A 25,421-nucleotide genomic window follows, 5' to 3' on the forward strand; every position below is an offset into this window, starting at 1 on the left:
CGTCAACGATCAGCAACAACAACAACAACAAACTCACGAATACAATCACAATGGCAACAACAACAATAACAAAGCGAGAAATTGTAAAAGTACTCGTAACAGTAACAACAAAGGCAAGTGTGGCAGCGTGGCAGGCAAGCAAATGCCAAGTGACAAAATTTATGACCGGATGTGAGCGTTCAACGTCATGGCGTGAATGCATTTACCCGCACCAATACACCTCAACACCTCGACACGTCGCTCGACACCTTCGCCCCCAACGCAGCCGCCCGCGGCGCGTCGGTGTGGTGGCCGTTACAAAGTGGACAACGGAATGCAACACCCGCGCGCCACATGTACACGTGTGCGTGTTCGTATGTGTGTGAGTGTGTGCTTGCGTATTTGCTGCTCTGATTCATGTGGCACTTATAATGCAAATGTTGCATTATAACATTGAATGGACGCATTTGTGTGTGAAATAATTGGATTTTAGCTAATTTAGATTTTTATTTTACGCTCAGCCAACTGATGACGCAGCAACGGCAACAGCAACAGCATCAAAATGCAATTTCAAATGGTTAGTAGGTTGTTAAGTGCCAAACACAGAACGTATTGCCACATAGCAACAACAACAACAAGCAAAGTTACAACAACGCTATATAAACCAAATAAAATTGCCTTAAATTGAGCAACGAGCGTGTCATCTCTACCGGCCAGTCACCATAACCGCCACGGCTGCCGCTGTCACTACCATTGTCGCTGCCGTCACAAACGTCGCCGCTGCAGGGTAATTAAACGTCGCACTTACACAATGTGGCTGGTTGGCTGGCTCGCTGGCTCGCTGGCTGCTTTGTGCTGCAATGTGCCGATGAGCCAGTGCTGGGCACATGCGAAATTTGTAATTGTTGTTCGTGCAATCTGAGCAGGTGACCCAAAGCTATGCGTGCCCGCTTCGAAGGTGTAGAAGCTTCGAGTGTGGAAACGTAATTGAGTATGTGTGCGTTTGGAATTGAAAGAGTGGATAGAAAATGTGTATACTTTTCGCTCGCATATTTCCAGAAATATGTCTGCTATGGTTATGTTATGTTTGTTCGGTCGCTATCGGCTACGATTGCAATCAAATTATTATCGTTACTTGAAGGAATCCCTATATGTGAAACCAGAGTCGGATTATTATCACGAATCGGATTTATGATCCGTTGCGGTAAAGCTTATACTCGGGATATTATAAAAATATATATATACTAAGAAAACGAGCAACACGGGCGAAAAATTAGGAGGGCGCCATGGCCCAGGTGTACAAATGTACCGATGGGTGACGCCAGTGCGTAGATAGTTCATATCTATCCCTCAGAAAAAATTTAAGATTAATAAATCGTTTAAATAACAGTAAAAAAGTTGAAAACTGCTGGTCATAATAAAAATTTAAATATTTCCGTTCAGAAATTTTCTTCTAATTGTCATGTACTCCCCTCCGCTTTGGTGTGCTAGGGCGCCTAAAATCTATATTTCTAATACACCGATATTTTTATTTGGTTTAAGTTAAGAAATAATTTCTTAAAACTGCCTATTGATCTACAAGATCGAATATGAAAAATAATTTGGAATGTTCAGGGCCGCCGAGAGAAAACCCATAGCCATGGGTAAAAAGGTGGGGAACACCTCCCTACAGAAATGTTTATAATACTTTATAATCTTCTCACTTAGTACTTCAATGTTTTTGAATAATAAGTGAAATACAACGTAGTGTTTTGTGCTCTCATCACATCTGTATTAAATTTGCTTTCTTGTTAATGTTGGGTGGAACAAATGTGCTTTGTGCGATTTTGAAAATCAATAATGTATAAATCAGTTCCTACATAGACTTTTAGTTAAAAATATTTTTTCAGATTATACCGGAATATATGTATGTTATAGGGATAGCAAGCAGTGAGAGTCCTTCAAACATTTATTTATCGATCTAATTAATGCACAAACTGTTTTTTGAAATCTATTGACTATCATGAAGAAGTTTTTGAACATACAGTTTAAAATCCTTCAATCTTCAATTATTTGGAATTTAGAAGCGGGCTTTTTGAGCTTTGACGGCAGAGAATGCATCAATAATTGGCTGGAAATCTAACTTCTTGGCTAATTCTGCCTCTAGCTACAGTGTAGCTAATCCTTAAATCCTGCTCTGTGACGAGCATGATCGAGAAAAATTTTTGCTAATGCACTAAACGAACGTTCACCACTTGAAACAGAAACGGGTAAAATGCAAAATATTTTCAAAGCGATGCAAATATTTGGGAAAAATCTTTCTAATTTTCGAGCATTGATGGCATTCAATAAGTTGTATGGAGTAAGACGGACATCATAAACGTGTCTGAAGTGAATAGCTGCATTGGACAACTTATCATTTACATCAACGGAATACTTTTTTGCAAAAGTATCTTCTTTCATGCCATAGAAATGAGAACGATTCGTTTATGTCACTCCCTGCGGCGAATCTTCTCTTCCAGATAAAAGATACTATAACTATGAAATATGACATAGAATGTGTTTCTTTTGAAATCAATTTCTTCTTCACTGCAATTTTCATACACTTGTTCATATAGGTAGGAAAAAGAGCCTTTACTGAAAGTACGGGCCCCTTCGAGAACTCCAGGCTCGGGGGGAAACACATTGGATGTCATACTTTTATACATTCAGGTGAAATAGCTGAAATATAATATTATATAAATAAAACACCTAAGCAGATTTGTGATACGAAACGACTAAAGATATGTCTGACTTTTTGACTAGACAGGCTCTGACCAGCTTACACTCGATCACAACCTGTCCTTACGTCGGAAAACTTCATAAAATACAAAATATACTATTTTTCTTTCCAACGGCATTTTGATCTCATTGAAGAGAATGCCAATTGCCAATTTACCAATCTAGCGAATATCGGGCAAAAGGTGAAGCATAACCTGAAAAACCACCGCAAAAATCAATGTCGTGCTGACAAGAGTCTTTGATTATCGTAGCGCAGGTGACTATGAATTTCTTCTGCCGAATTGCCAAATTGGCAACAAGGAATATTATTTAAAAATATCATCTGAAATGGCCGGAATTATGGGCGAATAACTCTTGGTTCCTTCATCACTATAATGGCCCATGTCATACTGCATTGGTTCTTTGCACCTTTTTTTGCCAGAAACTTGACGCAGATCCTTTCATAACCAACTTATTCGCTTGATTTGGCGCCGTGCGACTTCTAGCTATTCAACAAACTCAAAAAGCCAATGCGTGGACGCTGTTTTGACACGATTAAGGAGATAAAAGTCAAATCGACTACTTCGAGGACTGGAAAAAGTGTTGAAAAAAGTACGTTTTGTCGTACGGCGATTACTTTCAAGAGGATAAAATTGACTTTAAAGAATAAATAAAGAATTTACATTTTATAAACAAATTCACCTTACTCTCTTGATCACAGTAATATTACGAATAACTTCGTATAGTATATCTAATTATTAAAATGCAGAGTTCAAACCACTTCACGATTTTCAAAACTCAGACGAACACAACGACCGAAATTAATTTCGATGCGTTACAATCTAGTTAAAAAAATGTATAATTAAAAGTATATTAAGCATATCTAGGGCAATGAGCGATTTTCGAACAACCCATTTGCACACATACAACTACATTTTAAGTATGTACGTGCATGTGACAAAACATGTGGCCTATTTGGTAGAGTGCCAAAGCCAGCTTCACTTGGCCGCCGGCGCCAATCGGATGTGCTGCACTGACTCGTTCCGCAGCAGCTGAGATGAGGCACTAAAAATCCGGACATTGGCCATGCCACGCCAGCAGCAACAACAAAAAGGTGCAAAACTCAAGCGAACGGCACGCACCGACACTAGTCAATGTCACGTGGGCAATAATATTTGACATCCGCAAGTGAGTGCAACGCAGCGCCACAACCAAATGCAATGAGCATAAATTTAACACAAACTGACATTTTGCTGCATTTGCTCATGTTCTAGCGTCTATTTATATACGCGCTTCATTTTTTTATTTTTATTTTTATTTCATCATTTTTTTTTTGTCTGCGTTTTTTGAGCTTTTTAATTACTGACAAACAAATAAAAGTAAGAATTAAAAATTAAATGCAAAAACCAACGCAAAAACATTTCAAGGCTCACTTCCTCTTGGCGCTTTTATGCAAATGCCGGCCAGCGCCAACAAAAACAAAACAACAACAAATATGCAATGTACATATATATGCACGTATAAAAGCACCGATTTTTTCACACAAAACCATTTGTATTTGTGTTGGTATAAAATTGTATGGAAATGTTCAAATGTGTGTGTTTGCTTGTTTGTTGCACGTAGCATGCCAGCATTGGCAGTGTAACCGCCCATTTTAAGACACTCCTCTTTCTGCTAACAAAAAATGTTCTTTTAGCGCTTACGCCCGCCGGACCAAGAGCGCGGGAGAGCGGCGGGCGGGTGGTGCCTCTCATCGTCATCTGCATTTGCATCTTTAAGGACTGCTCACCCGCTTTGCAGCTGCTTTGTGCATAGGCACACATACACACATTGCATGGGCACACATACATATCTATGCATATTTGAGGAGACCGTGAGATTATAAGCTTGGATTTGTATGTGTGTGGTTGTGTGCGATGTTTGTGTTTTCAAATTTAAAATACCGAAGTTCGCCACCATTTTCTTACCGCTGTTGCCGTTACAGCACCATTGATGTAAATACACTGTTGTTGTTGTTGTTCTTGCTGCGACTGCCATTACTCCAATTATGAACATTTTTATGAGCTCATCACCCGCGCACTCGCGCTTACGCCCGCAGCGATGCCGCATTTTTTCCCGCCAACATCGCTTCATTCGCAATTTCGCGTGTCACACACAATTACTTCAGTCATGCAAGTGCGCGTGTGTTTGTATGTGGGATTGTTGTTGTTATTAGAGCAATGAAGTGCCTTTGGTAGAACACACACTCATATTCGGCAGTTTCACTTCGCGTGGGTGTACAAACATGCATGCATGTATGTGGCATGCAACGCGTTGTGGCACATAGGATTTGTAGATTTAGCAGCAGTGGCGCTGTTTGCTGTTTCACCACGTACTCGCTCGTTGCTCGCTGATCGCAAAGCGACTTGAACGGCTTCAACTCCTTCAACGTCTATTGCCATCTTGGGAACAATGGCGCTGCAGTGACAACGCCAATAATGGCCAGGCAGTCGCGTTGCCCGTTTATTCATGCAGTCAACAGTCAGTCAACATAAAATTCGCCATGTTGCGTTGCATTGCGGCATTTGTGTGGCGGATATTGTTGGAATTTCATGTCCGTCATCGCTTACATATATGCGGATGTATGTATGTATGCATGTATGTGTGTGTGTGTGTGTGTGTGTGCAGAAAAGATTTATCTCACAAACTTCTAAAGCAATACCAATACCAATTTACTCAAAATAAATCATTTTTGCCACCCTCTCCGACAGTATGAAAATAGGTGAAATCGGATTATAACCCCACCCACTTCCCATATAACGGTAATTTTGAAAACCAAAAAATTGCAATAACTCACTAAATAAATACGTCGGAGGTATTAAAATTCACAGACAAAATGTTATGTCAGGGCTTTTAAGGGTCCGGTATCAAGCACCCCCAATATTTAGGTGAAATCACATATTTCAAAACCTACCGGACAAATTTCAAACAAATTCAGTACATGACACTATCCTGAAGTTCCTATTATATTACATCTGATTAGTTCACTTTCCAATATACAAATTAAGCACATAGTACCTTTATGGTATGCCATCTCTAGTCTAAAAATTTTCAAAATCGGACCATAACGATTCAATCCCCTAGATACAGAATATGTGGACTCCAGTTCCTATTGCTAACTTTATACCGAAAATATCAGCCAATTTTCTAATAATAGTAGTAGTCCGAAATTGGTTAAATTGGGTCAATATTTCCCTTAGCCTCCGATTTTCGAACTTCCGATTGACTTTATACCGTATATCACGGCCAATATGCGAGTTGTGCCCTAGTCCTCTTACTAATATCAGGATTTTGAAATATTCGGCTGAATTGACTCCTTATATATTGGTGATGGTATATAAGGTACCTTAATGAAACTCAGATAACAACTTTTTCCCTTAATAATATGCGGTGAAGCAAAAAATACATGAAATCGAGCCAATAAAGTGGTAGTATTGACCCTAACTCCCCATAACATATACCTTATACAAGATTTTCAAACTTCCGGTTGGGTTTATACCGTATATATCAGACAATATATGTATTAGCAAAATTATCTGAATGTGTAATATTGGATATATTATATCTTAATGTCAAAATTTATTTAGTCAGTTTTGGGAATTCAATCTAAGAATTATCCTAATTCCCATATACTTCATACTTCTATAATGATTTTCGTTATTTTAACAAACCTTATGCCGAATCTGTCGGTCAGTGTGTGAGTTATATATTTATAAAATTGCTTGTAAATATGTTCACAATTATACCACAGTAATATCAAAAATTAATGGAATCAGCCCAGATCTTTCTCTGCTTCCAGTAAACCGACATTCCGCCTGAGCTTAAACCGTTTAGGTTGGTCAAAATATGTTATTTTTTTAATGAAATCGTGGACAATTTTTTCTAAAAATTATATGGTTTACCGCTGAATATAATTGAAATTAGTCTAGACCTTGGTCCAAACCTCATAACCCCAATATAATGAATCCGATCCTTTGGTTGGTGTTTTTTTTTTTAATTTAGCCCTTTCGTATGAATTTATGTCACATACATCTCATTTGAGGATTATTTTAATATAATTTTCGCTGTCCCGTAGTAATATATAGGAATGAAACTAAGTGAGTCTACGACCTTCAATATAAATTAATAAGATACTAAATATGGTTGTAACCCATTCACGATTTCGTCGAACAATGAATGTTGAATTTTTTCGTAACACATTTTAATATAAAGTCTTGCCAACACATGAAGGTATTTGCCTGGCTTTGATGCTTGCAAGTAGCGAGAGTATAAAATGTTCGGTTAAACCCAAACTTAGACCTTCCTTACTTGTTTTTTATTCTTTTAATGATGTAAGGGCATTTGGATTTCACGATCTGTCAAATGCCGACTGTTTATACGCCTTTTCCGTATTTATCGTAATGGACCAGTTCGCCTCTTTTCTTTATTTAGTCTATAAAAAATATAAAAAAGGAGCTAATGGGACGAGTGCTAAGTCAAGATTGACCAAAGAGCAGTATGTAAAGGTCATTACGTTCACCTAATATTGTTATACTTTTATTAAATTAAATAAATTTTATTTACCATTTTAATCAAATTCTGATAGTTGCTGAGGGAAGATATTTTTTAATAAAATTAGGCAATATCATATCAAATTTTTGGCTACGCCCACAATTCACAAAATTTTAAGCCCTGATCCTCTATATCAGATTTAATAGTGACTTAGTTACATTACATTTTATTTCTTTGCATAATTGAATTTTGTGGGCATGGCATTGGTCCGATTTATACGATCTGCAAAATCAACGTGCTCAGAGTACGAAGGAGTACATAGATGTATTAAATTTCATCAACATATTTCCTTTTTTAAACAAGTAGTTTAAGTAGTGATCCAGAAACTAATTCGCCTCCATAAAATCATTTCCACTTTGATATATAGAACCTTAAACTAAATATCGGCCTCCCAGCCGCACATGTTTCGTTGATGTCTTCGTACAATAAATTGAAGAAGTGTTAAACGTTTGCCAAATCATTCATTCTCTTCTTAAACCCTCAATTATTCGACGCCCCAAATTTAGAACATTTTTTATGCTTGTTTCTAGCTCTTATCATTAAATTCAAATAAACAGTGGCAGCATGTTCTTGAATGATATTTTCTAAAACTTTCCTTCTTAAAGACTTTTTGGAAATTCTTAAGCTGCAATGTCTAGAACATTGTCAATGTCGATCAGCCTCAGTCTCTTACTACAGCTTTCGTCATTAAGGCTAAAGATCTGGATAGTGAAACTCGAGAGTTTCTATTTTCTTAGTGATTAATATAAAAAGTTCTTCACGTATCTTTTTTTATGACATACTTTTGTATATTTATAGGTTTGGACACTGATTTTCATAATCAAAATGTTGTCTTTCCCAGCACAATTGTCTGTCCGGAAATACCGTTCGATCATGACAAGGCATACGATTGGGCATACAGAACATTATCGTGAGTTGATACCGACTATGAAACTCGCTCAGAAAGTTTACGTAATGCCAATTACTTTTTCTCTAACAGAAATTATGACCACCCCACCGCAACTATGATCACACCATTTCTTGAGCTTTTAACATCACTAAACTTCGACAATGTCAATGAAGCCTATGCGCTCTCGACATCCGTCTCTCCCAACATTTTGAAGGAAATTAACTTACGAGAAGCTGTATTTAAAGTAAGATTTAGTAGTCAGCGAAATACAAAGCTTCTAGATATACAGCTTTTGATTTCGTATTTGTTCAGGTTCATGTAAGCTGCGAAGACACCTTAACCGAATGCAAGTACCGCGATGAGCCCATATCGTGTTGCACACACTTCGATAGAGTTTACACCGAGCATGGCGTTTGCTTTGCCTTCAACAGTCGCTTCAAATCAGAGGCAAAAGAAGAGTAAGTTTCAGCCAAGAATGACAGAATACAAGACTCATTATTTACAATCATACTGGCTATTTCAATCAAATTATTTTCAAAATAAATACATTTATGTCGAAAACCTAAACCGGTCAGTCTTGGATTTTATCATTCTTGGGTTTCAACTTGATGGAGAATATACATCTTTTCTTTTTTAAAAGCTCCCTTATTTGCTATTATTAAGATACACCTTTGTTATTTTTTTTTTTTAAATATTTGTTTTCACTATTCTATGAAACCTTAGTGTCAATGGAGCGGCGCCACACGATCTTTATGAGACGGATAAGAAATGGGCTTTGTATTTCGTGCCGAACGGCACAGCAAAGGTAAGTAGAAATCTGAGTTTTTGGAGGTTTAGGTGACGAGTTAATCTAAGCTAAGTTCAAAAGAAAAAGAATGTTTTAGTATTTTCGTACATTATTCCTCAATGTACGCAGAACTATTAATCAGATGCAATATTAAAAAACATATTCCAGTAAAGTATATATGAGGCGGTCCTAAGAAACAGCCGAGTGTCAGACAGTTGGACTCACACTCATGACAGACACCGCATCATTTGAAGCTTATTAAGGAACTAGAGGAGCTAGGCTGACAATGTATCTGAAAATTTGTCACTTATTTGTACAATATATAGAAAGAACCTGTGCTCTGATGAGACTACAGAAACACGAGCCGAAGTTATAGCCCCCCTGTGACAACCAATACACAGATGATAGCTTCAAACTTGAAACTACAACTTCAAGTAGAGATCGTAAATACAATGAAAGGCGCCAACAAACGCAATCAAAGGACTTATTAGAATACATTCAACAACGCATTCACACAGGAATGAAGGAACACCGTTGAATGGCGTCCTTGGAGTCAAACCACCGACTGAACCTATGAAATGAATGCAAAGAGTCCCTGCATGTTACAAGCAACCTACTTGCATGTCTCATGAAACCTACACATATAACACCCTATGGTTCGATCCTTCGTATCCGGGATTTTCCGTTAGATCAATACTTTGTAAAAAAACATTTACCGGACAAAGTAGAGAATACATAAAATCGCTTGAAAAAATACATAAAATCGCTTTTAAAAACTTTGGTTCTAGCGTTTTTTATGCGAATTTTGTTTTTCAAAAACTTCTCGTTACTTTATTACTGCTAGGTTTTCATTTTTTCAAACGAGGAATATTTCGGCAGTGATTACAACGCACAAATAGAGTGGGAGGATAATCAAAAGGTCGAAGCACGAATCTCCAAAAAGAACACATATACCACAGATGACGCCCGACAACTAACAATTGGGTAAGCTGAGCTAGGGCAATGACTACTAAAGATTTTAAATATTTTACAAGTTAATTTTGCTGATATAAAAATCAAAATTTTAATCACAGTCAGCGGAAATGCATATTTTATGACGAGGTCAAATTGCAATACTTCCCCGAGGGTTACAGTTTCTCCTCCTGTATGAAGGAGTGTCGCATGAAGCGCGCCATCAAGTTCTGTAAATGCAATCCACCATTTTATAAACCTATACGTGAGTGTTCAAACTATTAATTAGAATTAAATTGAACTTCAATTAGCAATTATTTTGCAGCGAGTGTTCCCACATGCGGGGTGTCTGATCTGTTGTGCTTGGAAAAGAATAAGGCGAACATTACGAATATAAGGAATTGCATGCAATGTGAATTGAGTTGTTCGAAGACGGTCTTTAATATTGAGAAACTTATTAAAAAGCACGTACACTTGCTAAAAATAATTTTAGTTACACTTTCTAACTATTTTGATCATAATACGCAATATATTACGTTTTCCAGCACCGAAAAGAGCGATGATACTGGCGTTTTAGTGGAATTTCTTACATGGCCTATTATACGGTATAAACGAGAGGTACTTTTCGGTTGGGTGGATCTATTGGTGTCCTTCGGCGGTATTGCCAGCTTATTTCTGGGCTTCTCGCTGCTATCTGGTGTGGAGATTATTTATTATTTCACATTAAGAGCTTGTTGCATGGTCTACAAAAATAGGGTAAGTCGAAAGGAAGTCTAGTTTATTGTATTACTTATAATTGATATAACAGCGAAATGGAGATATACAAATGTATTATAAAAAAATTGGAAAGTAAAATAAATATCTGTTTCGAAAAAGTAATTGTGTGTATAATGAATGCATACATACTTAGGTAAAGTCTTACTGTTGACCCTTCTTACTCGGTTCAAGGAAATATTAAGAGCTATAACATCTGTTAACCCTGCAAACCGCCAATGTGATGTTTAGCAGCCCATAAATTGTTGTTGTAGCTGCAGAAAAAATGAAGTAATTTGGGGGAATGCTGCAGAGTTAACAGTCCTTGGCCAGATAAAAATGCTGGTCCGTTTCGGACCGACGGTGTCGTGAGAACGGTGCACCACCAAATAAATGTTTTTAGCAACCAATAGGTCAATCAGATTAGTTTAGACTCAACTCTACACAATACGCAAGTATGTCCCTCATGATTATAGCAATCTTGTCGCATTTCTCTCAACCCATTCATTTTAATGTTGAGTATACTTACTTGTATGTATGTATATACGCAGACTCCATCGTAATGGAAACGGGCACCAATTCCAGCAATACAGACGATTCCCTCGACATATAAGTTCATAACCTAACATTACCGCGATTCCTCACTTCTAAACCGAATATAGAATCACTACAGCAATAATAAAGTTTAACCTTTTTACAACAATATTATTCAATAATAATTTAAAATGTTCTTTAATATTTTTTAATTGCAGCAAGAATTGTATGAAATCGAAGAGGAAATCAAAAGAAGGCCGCCACCAGCAATTAATCTTTCACTTCGCATTATGTCTTATGTTTCAAAACCTGCATCACCCGGTGCTGCTGTAGATCATAACTTGGCTCGAAACAATTTGAATAGCAAGCAATTTAACGAAAAATCTGTTACTCTGAGTAAACGAAACAATTTAAATATGAATGTTCCAGAAAATATTAAGGAGCTTAACCGGCGACGCAAAGCCGATAAAGTAATAATATATTAATACATATGCATATAAATTACTTAACGAAAAACATTTTAAATAACTAATAGGATTATACCGGATATTCCAAATCATTATACAAATCTACAAAGATAATACCGCAATACACCGATGCGAACGGCGACTGGAAATATGGACAATATCTACCCTAATCACATTAACTTAACTGATTTAAAAGAATAATGCAGTTGATATCACGATATCAGTAAACGAATAAAAAAATAGTAATAATTAAGCAGTAATGAATTAAATACTTACACAAATTCAAATTGCACATAATATTAGCAAAGTTTTAAGGTTCTATCATTGAAAAGGTCAACAAGTATATTCGGACAGTATATTTTATATTAGTATTATGCTTCAAACATTATGCTTAACTTCTTTCAAAAATTACACTAATAAAGTTTTATCACAGCACAGAAGAGTTCTTTTAATAATTTCTACAGCTTGTTTAATTTTATTTTCTCGATTTATTTGCCGCTCTTTGCGGCTTCTTTTATAAATAATAGCATGCGGCATCTGCTGGAAAATTATACAAAAGTGTCTTCGGATTCATCGCATAGATGTCGCATAAAGCGCTCAGCAAAAAAGAGACGCAAAAAGTAAAAACAACACAGAATAAGTTGGTTGATGGAATGTGAATGAGACGGTAAAGTAAAAATTAGAGAAGCTGAAAAGTTCAAGAACTTGCTCTACTTGGATAAAAGTGAATGTTTAAATAGATTTTTAGTGCGTTAAAAAGTGAAATATGCAGAAATTAGAACACGATTATTAAAGTTAAGCAGAAAACAATTGAACAATATTGTTTGTTTAGCAAAGGGAGGTGGCTAATAGGGTGTGTTGCGCTTTGGCCTGTTGGCACTTATTTTTTTACCTGGCAAATTGTGAAATTTGGGACTTCGCAAAAGCATTGCGATTATTGTTAATTAAAAAGTACATAATACGAAAGCAGGTTAATTTCAATACGCTTCAGTGAAGTATTGCAACGTGTATTGTGCAATTGCGCATAAAACAAACTTGTGGTGTTCAGACAAGTTAAACAAAGTAAATATAAATATTAGCCCAAGCGCAATAAGAGGTGCACGCGGAGTGGAGATGCCCTTTTATGGACTCTATATACCCGGAAAGGAAGGTAAACAATTTTTTGGCAATTTTAATCGAAAATTTACATACATACAATTGTGTTGGCGAATCGAATATAAGAAAAATAAAGGTATATGAGAATGTCGGTATATTTGTTTCCATGCATAAATCGAAGAATCCGATATTTTTTAAAAGCATTGACTAGCTCATTGAACTTGGATAATATTCGCAAACAATTTGTATATATTCTTTGTCTCTAGCAATAAGTACGTATAAAGCTAACCGGCTTTCACATAAGTATAGTCGCAGGTTTTTGACAAGATATACATTTCATGTACATATTTGTAAATATATTTATATGACAAAGTATCACTGAGCATGTACCTATTTTTGTTTACCTTTTCATATGTACAAAATAATTAGTATTCTGTTAATTATTTGTTATAACTAATTTCCCTTATTTACATTATTTAAAATTTGTATTTTTTTAAGTATTTTGCCTCCACAAAGAAAAATAATATTTTATTAAAAATCAATTATTTATTTTATGTGTATTAATAGTTAATAATAATATTAAAAAAGATAAATGAAACACAGCGATGTTCAAAATGTATCTATATTTTGTATGTTGGCAAACAGCAGCAATAAAAGTCGTCTCTTTATCTAGTAAATAACATATGTATGTATATAGGTATATATCTAAGAAAATATTTTAATATACACATACACATGTATGGAGATGCACTCCACTTAAGACTGAAATTGAATTCGATCTGTTTTTATTTATAATGTTTATCCACATACGCATGTTGAACTAAACTAAATTTATTAAAAATAGTACAGACTTAATTACAATAGATCATAAAATTGAAATATATACATTATTCCCACTAATACCCTGAGGATTAAATTTTTTAGTATCATATTTTTAGTATTTCTTAATTATCCATACATATATAAGATGCCCTTATTTGTAATTTATCTTTGTAATTTTGTCGATGTTAGACATTGTGAGCAAAGATTATTTATTAAAAGCAGACAAAGAGCTATTTTTTAATCGCTATTCATTTGAGTAAGTTGTGTGTTGTATTTGCTGTTTAAAACGGGTGTGCTCAATAACATCGACATCACGATGACGTGATGATTCGCGGTGTGATGAAGAAGAGGCGTGTCATTTCAATTAAAATAAAGTGTAAATAAGTCATAAAAGATTTTAGAAACTGTGTTACAGTTGTAAACATTGTAAACACGTTCGTTTCTATTTACATAATTTAAGGCTATTGTTTGCATTTGTAAAAAAGCTTCTTTATTTCTCATTTGTACAAATGTTTAAATCTAATTTGTAATAACAATAGAACGAATTAATATAGTATATAATATAATATAGAATATAAAACGTGCTCAAATACACTAAATTTTTGCATGTAAAATCCTCGAAGGTCTAACAAACCTACATTAATAAGTTTAAAAATGCTCATTGTGTTTGTAGCGTGTATGTAGTGTTGAAAGTCATTTTCTACAATATTGTAGCATAATTATTTAGATTTAGTACGCATGTTCGTAAAAACTAAAATTACACCTTACCGAAAGCTTCTCTTACATACTGACGTATCGAGTATTCAATGACGGGGCTTTAGACTCTGTCTTCAATCATATGTTTGTTTTCAATGTTTTTGTTTTGATTTAGGTTTTTATTTATCATATCGCATTATTGTTTCGCACCTGTTTTCTTTGCTCGATATTGCCACAATTCACTAGCACTTTTTAATGACCGCCGTTGCGACACACTCTGCTTGCTAAATTAAACGCGCTCGCGTCCACAGCGAATTTTTGAAAATTTGCCAACAATTTGTGATGTGGTAAGAAAACACGCGATTTCGGCGTTGTATACCTAAAAAATAAAAAGGAAACGATTAACCGTTGTCTGACATGATCCCAACACAATTTACAGTTTTAATCGTTGACATGCAAATATAATGACTATTAACCATGTGCATCAATCTTTGTCTCTTTATAGCTGAAATTCCGCATGTGTATTGTAACAAGAGCGAAGCGCTGGATGTGCTGAAGCTGCACAAGGAGGCTCGTTTACGTGAATTCAATAATGAAAATGATGCGAAAAAATTTGCCAACACTGGACATGAAGTGGTGGCGCCACCGCGTCATGCCGACAGCAAATGTATGTATTGCGGAAACCACACGTATAAGGAAATATTGTCATATTTTAATATCATAATATTTTCTTTATTATAACAGCATCCATTGCAATGGAAAAGGCGGCATTTCGTGGACCCACTAAACAGGAACTAATTGAATTTCGCAAAATAATCGAGTCCGGCGATTATGAACGTGTAAAAACCATGATTTGGGATAATCCCCGTTATTTGGTGAGCGCTGGTGACACACCCACCACACTAAAGGAGGGATATCGATATAATGCTATGCACATTTGTGCAATATCCGTCAAACCGCGCATCGCTGAGTTGATTTTGAAAACAGTAAGCGATACAAAATTTGTGGATTTGCTTACGGGAAAGAAAAACGACGTAAAGATGTGCAAGGAATTGTGTGTGAATTTATTGGATTACTATTTGAATATCCCAGAAAAGGGTCGTAGCGAGACACCGTTACATTTCGCAGCGAAGACCGGTGCTTTTGAAATGGTGGAGCTGTTAACTACTTTCCCGGAATGCAAAATGGCACCTAATTCGGAGGGCTTGTATCCCAAAGATGTATGCATTTTAAATACAGCGTATAAGCTATAAAATTAATATATATTTTCTGCAGATAATATGTTCAAGAGTTCCAAATGCTACGCCAGAATTAAAAAAGAAGATCGAAGCACTGCTCGACGAGCGTTTTTACGTGCCCGTTATACGCTCCGTGGACAATGCTGTGCCGCCGAAAATTGGTCAACCGTTTTCTGTCAGCAATCCACCGGTAAAACAAGAAAATATTTTCAGCTCCTAATAATATTATACGTTGTTTTTTTTTTAATTTTTCTTGCTTTTGCTCTTTAATTTATAACCAGAATCTCAACTGTGATCCACTGAGCCCTGAGGTTAAAATAGAAGCTTTAGCCGGTCCAATGAATAAGGAGCAGGCCAATGTATGATTTTTATTATTTCATTGTACAAGTATATATAAAAGTCTTACGATTTTTTTCTTGTTTTAGCAATTCTGCCGTCGTTGGAAAACGCCACCACGCCTGGGTAGCAATGCTGCATTGTCGCCGGTTACTTATAATTTGTTTATTTCTCCCGTTAAAGCGCGCTGTGTTAATGGAACACCATCTAAGGCATCACTCGCTAACATCAGTAACGGCAGTCCTACTCTCGGCACACCACTCGCAAAAGCCAATCGCCGCGCACTGTTCAATTCTACGCCACGTCGTGCCAGTTGTGAGGCAGTTAACGAAAATGGTGTCGCTAATGACACATCTTCGTTAGTTGATAAACAGAATGGTAATCATAAGAATCATGAGGAAAGTGTCGAAACAAAAAATACTACCACGAATTCAACAACAACAATCGAACAAGAAAAAAACAATAATAGCCGTGAACAATTAACCTCGCAGAGCACGGACATAAATATTTTAAAGAATTTAACATCGCAAAATACACCAGTGTTACAAATGAAACGTGAACTATTCTTCACCTATCGCGATCCCAATCCTAATACACCAGTCGAACGCAAAGCGCCCGAATTTATCGAACCCGCTAATACCACTTTGCTCGACGAGCTGGATATTAGCGCCATTGGCGAAAATAATGAAAACCAGCCGTTGGAGCAGCCGCAGCAGCAAGCAATCAAATTAAAAGGCAGCATGCTGAAGACGGCGCTATGCCGCAAGATGCCGTTAATCAAGGATAATTTCAACACTTATCGTGATTATAGTACAGCTTCCTCACCAGACTCGGACTGTTGTAATGATTCGTTGCGTAGTTTGTTGTTGAATGAGCCTGAACATTATGACAGTCCGGGCTTCAAAGAGCGCCATATCAAAATCACAGATACCGAAAAGGGTTTGGAATTAATCGGACGCGAATTGGCAAAGGAACAGAATGTCGAATGGCGCGAATATTGGGACTTCTTGAATTCCTTCATCAACATCGCTTCTGAGGATGGTTTGAACAAACTCGAAAACTACTTCGGCCAACGCCTCAAGGATGAGGAAATGACAAAGAAAACGGCACAGGCCATGGCGAAATCGGCTGTAATTTTAGACAGCGTTTGCAATGCACTGGATAAGTTGCATTTTCCAGAAAATGGCAGTTTACATGATTTTCGTAATGGTTTCAATAATGATCGGGCGCGCTACGCCAACATGACTGGCACCGGTGAGATATCCACAACGGCGCCACAGTCCACAACCCCCTATACATGTGTTGAGAAATCCGTGCAAGTGTTCGCCAAACGCATGACCAAGACCATTATACATAACATGGATAACATGGTGTCCATCAATGACACACTTCTGTCTGAATTGAAAAGACTGAAATCGTTAATATGTAGTTTTAAGGAGGATACGCGATTCCTAAATGTTAATTTCTCCAAAGTACATTCGAGAATTGGCAATTTAATTTCAATTTATTTGGCAAACTCACAAGAGGTCACGCCGGCAATGAAAATAAAAGTATGTAGAAAGCCTTAAAATAATATATACCAACAATAATAAATAATGAATATTGCTTTCGACAGCTTCGGGGTATTATCAAAAACATGCTTGCACCCGGTGAACGGCGTGAACACATCGAATGCGTTTGCTGGCGAATACTTAACATGTTGGAGTCGCCAAGTAAGTGCCTCTCCCAAGTGTAAAACAAATATTTACTCGGGAATAAATTGTATAAAATTAATGTGCAAATCACTTCTTTTCAGCTGCTCAAATACTGCCCGAACAACTTAAAACCGAGGAGATGTGTTCGCACGAGTGGGAGAAGGAGCGTGAATGCAAGTGCCAATGGGAGACTAATCTCAGTCGCAAAACGAGCCGAAGAAATCGCATGGAGGCGCGTTATCGCAGTCATCAGCAAGCTAGGCAGCATCATCAACAACAACAACAGCAGCAGCAACAACAACAACAAGATACACAGAAATCGCAACAAACTAATGCAGATAATGGCATTGAATGGCGTGATCCTTTGCCATGCACTGACACAGAGACCGTCACACTAAATGCAAAGAATGCCAAAGAACAGTGGCGCGATCCCGTCGATTACAATGAAGGCGGCGAGCGGTGGCGCGATGTTAATGTACGCGATGAGTCGCCAGACAACGATGTGTTTTGGGTAATTATATAAATATTATATATATTGCCATATATTTACTTAACATTTTGATTTTGATACTGTTGCTTATTAATGCTTAGAGTGTAAACGAGTTCCAGAACCTCAAATTTTCGTAAACAAAATGTATGAATTGTCTTTTTTTTGTTTTTGTTTTATTTTATTCGTATATATTTAACCTTACACTGAAATTAGTTTATTAATGAGAATTTGTATTAATTTGCAGTCCGATTTTGGTGACACTGATTCCGACAATGAAGAAGAGGTGTGGGCTACACCACCGGAAAGTCCATCTCACTGGAGTCTATTGGATGAACCCGTGGTGGAGACATTCAAAATATTTATATATGGGTAAGAAACTAATCTATACTCTATATTTATATCCAAGGCAGCGCTATAATCTTCGAAGAAATTGTTCAAATCGGACATCTATAACATGCATATAGCTATACAAACTGGCCGTTCGAACCCAAGTCCGTGCACGAATTTTTTTTATTTGCTAAAGTATCTTCACGAAATTTGGCATAAATTATTATCCAAAGCATTGCTATAATCTCCAAAGAAATTGTTCACATCGGACAACTATAGCAAATAGCTGTCATACAAACTGACCGATCCAACTGAAGTCCTTGTTTAGAAAACTTTTTTATTTGTTAAAGTATATTCACGAAATTTGGCATAGATTATTATCCAAGGCAACGCTGGCATCTCTGAACATATTTTTCAGTTCGGACCACTATAGCATACAGCTAACATATATTAAACTGGCCGACCAAAATCAAGATAAAGATCTTTTTATACCCTTTAATGCTATAAAAATGCACCTGTGAAGGGTAGTTAAGCTTTTTTTCTTTCTTTAACCTTTCTTTACCTAACTTGTCTCATTATTTGCTGTGAACTTTTCCGAATTAATTATAAGTAAATATTGCTGTAATCATTATTGTTAAATTATATTATATCAAAAAATTTCGATTTAACACGGAATGTAATATTTTTACTGACGTTTCACAATTAAAATTTTTTTTTTTTTAGAAATGAACCGACGAAACGGGATGTCGACGTACTGAATGCCATCATGCATATCGATATCGATACCACAAAATACGCCAATATACACTCGTGGAAAACGGCTATGCTACGCTTTCCGAAAGAAGAAATGGATGCGTAAGTAATATTTGTATATAAAAATATATATAATAATATAATATATAATACCGTTTTGAAATAATATATATATATTGACGTTATTATGCCAGGAAATGAAATCAGATGTATGTATGTGTGTGCGAGAAAGAAGTTTGTTAGTCGCAGTTTGGTATGAAGCACGCAAGATGAGAGTTGGTTAAATGTTTGAAATTATGTGTTAGCGCCTTTGTGTTGTGGTATGTATTTGTGTGTGTACACCGCTGTTCTCTGTACTGCCAATAATTTTACAAATAATTTATATAAGTATTTATAATGGTAATTACACACTTTATTACAGTTTTCCATCGCTATCCATTGTAAAGAAGTCGCACTCGTTTACGTCAACGCGTACACCGACCCGTAAGGAATTTCCGCTTACGCCGTTTGCCCAACGGCATGCCATTTCGAAAAGTGTTACCAGCACACCACTCACAGCCAAGTTAACAGGAAGATCGGCATTTCCAGCACAACCACTGCATGCAACAGCAACAACAACAATAATCAATCAACAGCGTGCACTGCCAACAACAGCGAAGCGGTTCTTTGCGCGTCAAACGCTCGCCAACCTCCTGGCGCCATTCCACGCCAACAACACACACTAACAACTGCTGTTAAAGACGACGTTTGGAGTGTGCAGCTTGCGCGTGTTTTCCATTGAGACTTACAAAACTCATATTAATTACGATTTACACTCGCGCAGTGAGTGCGTTCGTTTTGGCTAACCACTCTAATATTTGTACATTTATATTATAGTTTTGGCTGTTTCTTAATTTATTTGATTTCGAATTTACTAATTGCAGCATCTTAATGCGCATTTTGAAAGCATAGAGCTGCATTTCTTGTTGGCTTATTTTATTAATATTAATTTTGTACGTTTTTTTTTTTATTGGAATGTTCTTTTGCAGTTACGAAAACAAAAAATGTTGTCTTTGAATTTTATAAACGAAATGTTCTCCATAATTACATAATTATTATATAATTATAATTACTATGCTATATTTTATTCAAACCGTGTTACCACATGATTTTATAGTATTACACTGATTAAATATTTAGCTGCCCATTTTTACTTGTCTTTGAGAAACTTAATGAACGTTACGCAGTTAAAGGCTGATTTTTTAACTTATATACTATACATATATGAATACATTAATATTATATAATTGAATTAAATGCAGTGTCAACTAATGGCTAATCAAATATTGTTGAGTAAACTATTTTGTCCTTTAATTGCAATTCCGTCTATATGTCTGTGTGTGTGCAAGAATCGCATGTTGGGCCGAATAACAATTATTTGAAGAATTAAAATACTTAAAAAATGTATTTCTGCATACAAAGTTATGTGTTTTGTAATAATCAAAACTACAATATTCTGATATTTGAAATAAAGTATTTTTTTAATAATAAAAATGTGCTCAAGCGATGCAAAATAATTACAATAATGCTGTTATTACTTATGAAACGTGAATGATTCAGCAAACACGCTGAGTATCTTCGTCGTAGACAGTAAATAAATTTGAAGAATGCTGCCGAGTTGATAGTCCTGCCGGATAAAAATCCAGGTACGTTCCGGTTGCGTAGAGCCGGCTGTCTTGGGGCCGGCCGGTCATAAACTACGCTGCACGGAGACCAGACTTCGGACGCAACAAACTTGGCACCCACTGACCGCCATTTACGGTGGCGCCATCAACACATTCACCAACTCCCTCCCAGTGTATGACGTACTTGGAATTAAACCACCACCCATTGCAGACGAAGAGCTCTAGTGGACCCGAGAATATAAAGTGACCCTTGCGCAACTTCGTTTTAGATACTGTAGCAGGTTATCCTCGTACTTATCCCCCGAGTCCCCGCATGAATTTAGCCCTCTCTTTGTATGCCCAACCGGGCACAATTTAACCGCTACAACAACAATAGTAATAGCGTGGGTACATTCCCTACAGTTGAAAGGATTGGTATGGCATTACTAAACGCCCCACTTGTGAATTTTCAAAAAGTCGATTTTATATTTTATATTTCGGAGTTAAGAGCGTATTTCTTTAATGGTGAGGAAAATTTTTTCAAAATGGCTGGACCGATCGACCTTCTTAAATATATTTGTCAGAAAATGATGGAAGGAATAAGATTTTTGATAATAATCTCCATTTTTTAAGCCGCCAATTGTTCAAAAATCTAAATTTTGCCTAGTTCTTCGGTCATCATCTGTATTCATCCATTGTAATCGCTCCTTAAGAGCAACTACAAATAAAAACTATTTTTCCGAACTTTCTCGCTTCTCTACTGCTCAACGCACCTTTCCCTACTAAATCAACACTCACGCTTTTCACAAACTGCACGGAGGAGTACAGACTAGGTTAATATCTTCGTCGATGACGTGAAAATGTCTGTAGTCAACAACCGCGGAATACTGCGCGTTGCATTTCAAAGTCTGCACACTAGATTACTCACCTGGCACGATTTTCGACCAAAATACAAAGCCGCAACCAAATTCACAAATTTTCGTCCAAACTACCCCTGTAAACGCTTGCTGGAAGCGAAACCTTCTATGAGGAATATCATGCCAGACTTCGGACATGGCTACATATTATATAACTGGAAGGTACATTATACTTCCTAAAACCGCCAAACTCATCTGACTATCTAATATACATCATAGAGGGTTTGTCAATTAACACCTAGTTTTGGAGTATGATGACGTACAAGCTGATGTCGGGAAACCCCAATCTTACTCGACGCCTTATAAAACTTAACTTTCCCTTCAGCTAACACGACAAACCCGCTCATCTAATATCTATTTCCCTGCGGGCATGACCAGTGACTAGAAATATATTGAAGTAGGTATATTTAGATATTTTTTCCGAGGTAACAAAATAGAAACTTAATAACGAACGCCAGCATTACAGGGTTGATGGCATTCAAAACGTCTCATGGACATGAACTTAGTTATGCGAAGTACTCTAAGCTCTTATTGACAAATAAGGTGTTAATTATACGGAAAACATACATAAATATACAGAGTCTACCAATAAGGATGACGTGACTTTGACCGCTTGTGGCTTCCATGTTAGCTCACGGATTTATGACAAATTTTGTCAGTGTGTTCAGTAAGATTTGCCATTTCATCATGTCACGTTTCTATTTGGTACAACGCTTGGAAATTGTCCAAGATTATTACGCAAATTCACGTTCTCTGGAAAATCCGGAAATTCAGACATCCGAAAAATCATCTTCTCAGATAAAACGCATTTCGGGCTTAATGGCTTCGACAACAAAAAAAAAATGTCGTTATTCTCTTGTGGTTCAAGAAACGCAATTGCGTCTCCAAAAATTTACCGTTAGGTACGGAGTGTGGACTCTATTTCTTTCGAAATGAGGCAGGAAATTGCGTTACCATCAATAGCGAGCGTTATATACCGATGTTGACCGACTTTTTCCCGGAATTTGATGAAATCGACGCGTACAATCTCTATTTCCCACATGACGTGCGTCGCCTCATATTTCACTTCTAAACATGGACACATTGCGTGCCAAGTTTAGCGACTCGTTAATTTCGAAAAAATGGCCCAATCAAATGGCCGTCAAGATCATGCGATTTAACGCCTATAGATTATTTTCTCTGGAGGTATGTTAAATCAAACGTTTACGCCAATCAACCAGCAACGCTCGAGGAGCTCGAAGACAACATTCAGCACACTATGGCCGAAATGCTGCACCGTGTCATCGAAAATTGGCAAACGTAAACGGATGGAGATATGCAAACGAATTGGTTCGTAAGAAGTTTGAGCTCCATATGCCAATTAGTGTGTGTTTGACAACATAAACAGTTGTCAGGTTTGTCTGGCAAACCATGAAAACAATTTTACAACCAGCTTGCTTGAAATTTTGTATTTCCAATGGAATCACGGCTATGGCATCGTTGAAAATGTTGCAGAAGTGTTTTGTGGAGTCTACTTTATCACGAACACAATTACTTGAGTATCATGAAATATTCAGTGAAGGTCGTGAAGTCATCGCAAACTGGGATCATGCAAGTCTTACATCCTCCTCTGTTAATGACGATAACATCGAAAAAATTCAGGAAACAGTACTTGTAAATCGTTGACAAAGCTGATGATCTTAATATCTCTTATAGATCTGCTCATTACATTTTGGTTAGGGTTTTGGGTATGAAACGTGCTATACTCTTACCAAAAGACCTGAATCTTTTACAAAAACGACGTCGATTAGAGGTCGCAAAAGAGATGCTTGACAACATACTTAGCTGAGAACCCACAATTATCAAATGCTTCGTTGCTGGTGACGAAACGTGGGTTTATGAATATAGTGTCGAAACTGTTCAACAATTTAGTGAATGGCGGTCCAAAAATGAGACGAAACCGAAAAAAAACAAAATTCGCTGAAAGCTCAGACTTCATGAGAATGCTCGATGGAAAGAAAATTGGCGAAAAATATCAGTAAGTTGTACAAAAATGATATAAAAAAGTTGCAGATCGGTATAATTGACGCATGAAAAGCTTTATTAATGAATAAAGTAAAGTTTTGCCAAAAAATGCGTTTTAGTTAAAACGATGAAACTCTCTATCAGCCTGCATTTCAAATTTTTACCGTTACCTCCGATGTCTAATATGGAATTGATATTGATAATTTTGAGAGGACTCTTAAAAGTAGGCAAGGCTTAATAACCTAGGGTTCCAATTTTTTCAATTGTAGCTCTATTATTCTATTATCCATCCAAATAGTGCTATAGTTAATTGGCAAAGCGTACCGAATATAATGGCATCGGAATGGGAAGAAACCCCATACCATAAATAACAATTTGCAACGAGACTGACGTTGAAGGTGGTATCGGCTCAACCTCACAAATGACTAAAGTGACATTTAAATAGAAACAGAATGTTTACTCTGAATGCACTTCAACTGATGAATCACTAAATACAGCAATTAAAATGTTTTCCAACACAAAATTAATCATATAAAGGTAAAATTAAGTTCAAATACATTCATCTCATATGTAAATATATCCAAATATACATACATATATACATACATACAAATCTACACTTTTGTTTATATTAAAAATGGCATCCCTCCAATCTTGTCGTAATTACTTAAGGTTTTTAAGCAAATTAGCACCAATACTTCCGGCTAATAGTCTAAGCATACCAAACAAAAACACGCATGTATTGGTGTGTAATCTGTAATGGTTATTTTGTTTTTATAATCTATTATAAAATTTTACATCTATTTCTACTCAGTATAATAGTTTTGTTCACCTAACGGTTGTTTGAATCACTTGAAAATAATCAAGTTAGATATAGGGTTATAAATGGTATGTATAAATGATTAGGATGAAGAGAGGAGTTGAAATCCGAGTGACTATCGATAGCGATAACTTGAATAAAAATTTAGATATCTTTATAAAACTGGGTACACATGTTCCTTGGCAGCATAAGAAGAAGGTATTGTAGATGATGGTAATCGGGCCACTGGAACGCCCACTAAAACTTTTTGCAAATAGCGCTTTTGAGGTATGCCATCTCGGGTCTAAAATTGGTTAAAATCCGATCATACCTGTTCAAGCCCCCACACACCGAATATGTAGACCCCAGTGCGTATGGCTGACTTTTAGTCAAAAATATCGGTCAATTTATGAAATATTACTAGAATTCGGGGAAAATATTTCTTTGATCATAATATTTCAATATGTCAAAAATGGGTTGAATCGGGTCAATCCTTTTTTTTTAGCTCCCTTATACCGAATATAAAGGTTGTCCAACTTCCAGTTGACTTTATACCATATATCGGCAAATGTGGGAGTTATTTTAATGAAATTGCGAGAGCGTGTTTTTCTAATAACAGTGTATCTTTCTGCTTGAAATTGATAAAATCGTGTGAAAACTTGCCTCAGCTATGAATAATTGATATTCAGGATTTTGAAACGTCTGGCTGACTTGAATCCATATATATTTTAATATTTACATATTATAAATTGCTTGAAAATAAGTTCTCAAGTATAACTGAACAATGTCAAAAATTAATTCAATTAGCCCTTTTATTTCTCTGCCCCCCATATACCCTATATAATGATTTCCGACTTTCCATCTGACTTCTTGCAAGTTGCAAGAGTATAGAATGTTCGGTTACACCCGAGCTTAGCC

General features: G+C 36.4%; 2 protein-coding genes across 4 annotated transcripts; both read left to right on the forward strand.

Moving 5' to 3' along the window:
* Window positions 1-196: 196 nt before the first annotated feature.
* ppk23 (pickpocket 23) lies at window positions 197-12,129 on the forward strand. The gene is made up of 10 exons (XM_070110292.1): window positions 197-353; window positions 8,107-8,218; window positions 8,288-8,441; window positions 8,510-8,655; window positions 8,921-9,002; window positions 9,829-9,968; window positions 10,058-10,200; window positions 10,261-10,691; window positions 11,441-11,692; window positions 11,758-12,129. The coding sequence occupies exons 1-10, from the start codon at window positions 197-199 to the stop codon at window positions 11,857-11,859; spliced, it is 1,719 nt and encodes a 572-aa protein (XP_069966393.1). The 3' UTR covers window positions 11,860-12,129.
* A 203-nt stretch (window positions 12,130-12,332) lies between these two features.
* Window positions 12,333-20,696, forward strand: Ankle2 (ankyrin repeat and LEM domain-containing protein 2). 3 transcript variants are annotated; one of them, XR_001331179.3, is made up of 12 exons: window positions 12,333-12,839; window positions 14,808-14,969; window positions 15,047-15,522; window positions 15,578-15,730; window positions 15,822-15,899; window positions 15,966-17,426; window positions 17,492-17,588; window positions 17,672-18,081; window positions 18,305-18,429; window positions 19,111-19,242; window positions 19,335-19,460; window positions 19,562-19,701. XR_001331179.3 is itself a non-coding variant. In XM_014248260.3 (11 exons), exons 1-11 carry the CDS (start codon window positions 12,803-12,805, stop codon window positions 19,863-19,865), a joined length of 3,435 nt encoding a protein of 1,144 aa, XP_014103735.2. In that variant the 5' UTR covers window positions 12,333-12,802; the 3' UTR covers window positions 19,866-20,696. The 3 variants fall into 3 exon arrangements, 2 of the variants coding, with proteins under 2 accessions (XP_014103735.2, XP_014103736.2); XM_014248260.3 differs by lacking the exon at window positions 19,335-19,460 and having other exon boundaries at window positions 19,562-20,696; XM_014248261.3 differs by lacking the exons at window positions 12,333-12,839; window positions 19,335-19,460 and adding an exon at window positions 14,529-14,649 and having other exon boundaries at window positions 19,562-20,696.
* The last annotated feature ends 4,725 nt before the right edge of the window (window positions 20,697-25,421 follow it).

Source organism: Bactrocera oleae, chromosome 5 (genome assembly GCF_042242935.1).
Source record: "Bactrocera oleae isolate idBacOlea1 chromosome 5, idBacOlea1, whole genome shotgun sequence".
Taxonomy (NCBI): Eukaryota; Metazoa; Arthropoda; class Insecta; order Diptera; family Tephritidae; genus Bactrocera; species Bactrocera oleae.

Excerpts from the sequence above, each read along its gene's own strand:
- ppk23 (XM_070110292.1), top strand. The coding sequence starts at position 197 with ATGCATTTACCCGCACCAATACACCTCAACACCTCGACACGTCGCTCG. Across the intron at positions 8,219-8,287 it reads TGGGCATACAGAACATTATC|AAATTATGACCACCCCACCG; the intron begins GTGAGTTGATAC and ends TTTCTCTAACAG. Across the intron at positions 8,442-8,509 it reads TACGAGAAGCTGTATTTAAA|GTTCATGTAAGCTGCGAAGA; the intron begins GTAAGATTTAGT and ends GTATTTGTTCAG.
- Ankle2 (XM_014248260.3), top strand. The coding sequence starts at position 12,803 with ATGCCCTTTTATGGACTCTATATACCCGGAAAGGAAG. Across the intron at positions 17,427-17,491 it reads CGCCGGCAATGAAAATAAAA|CTTCGGGGTATTATCAAAAA; the intron begins GTATGTAGAAAG and ends TGCTTTCGACAG. Across the intron at positions 18,082-18,304 it reads CAGACAACGATGTGTTTTGG|TCCGATTTTGGTGACACTGA; the intron begins GTAATTATATAA and ends ATTAATTTGCAG.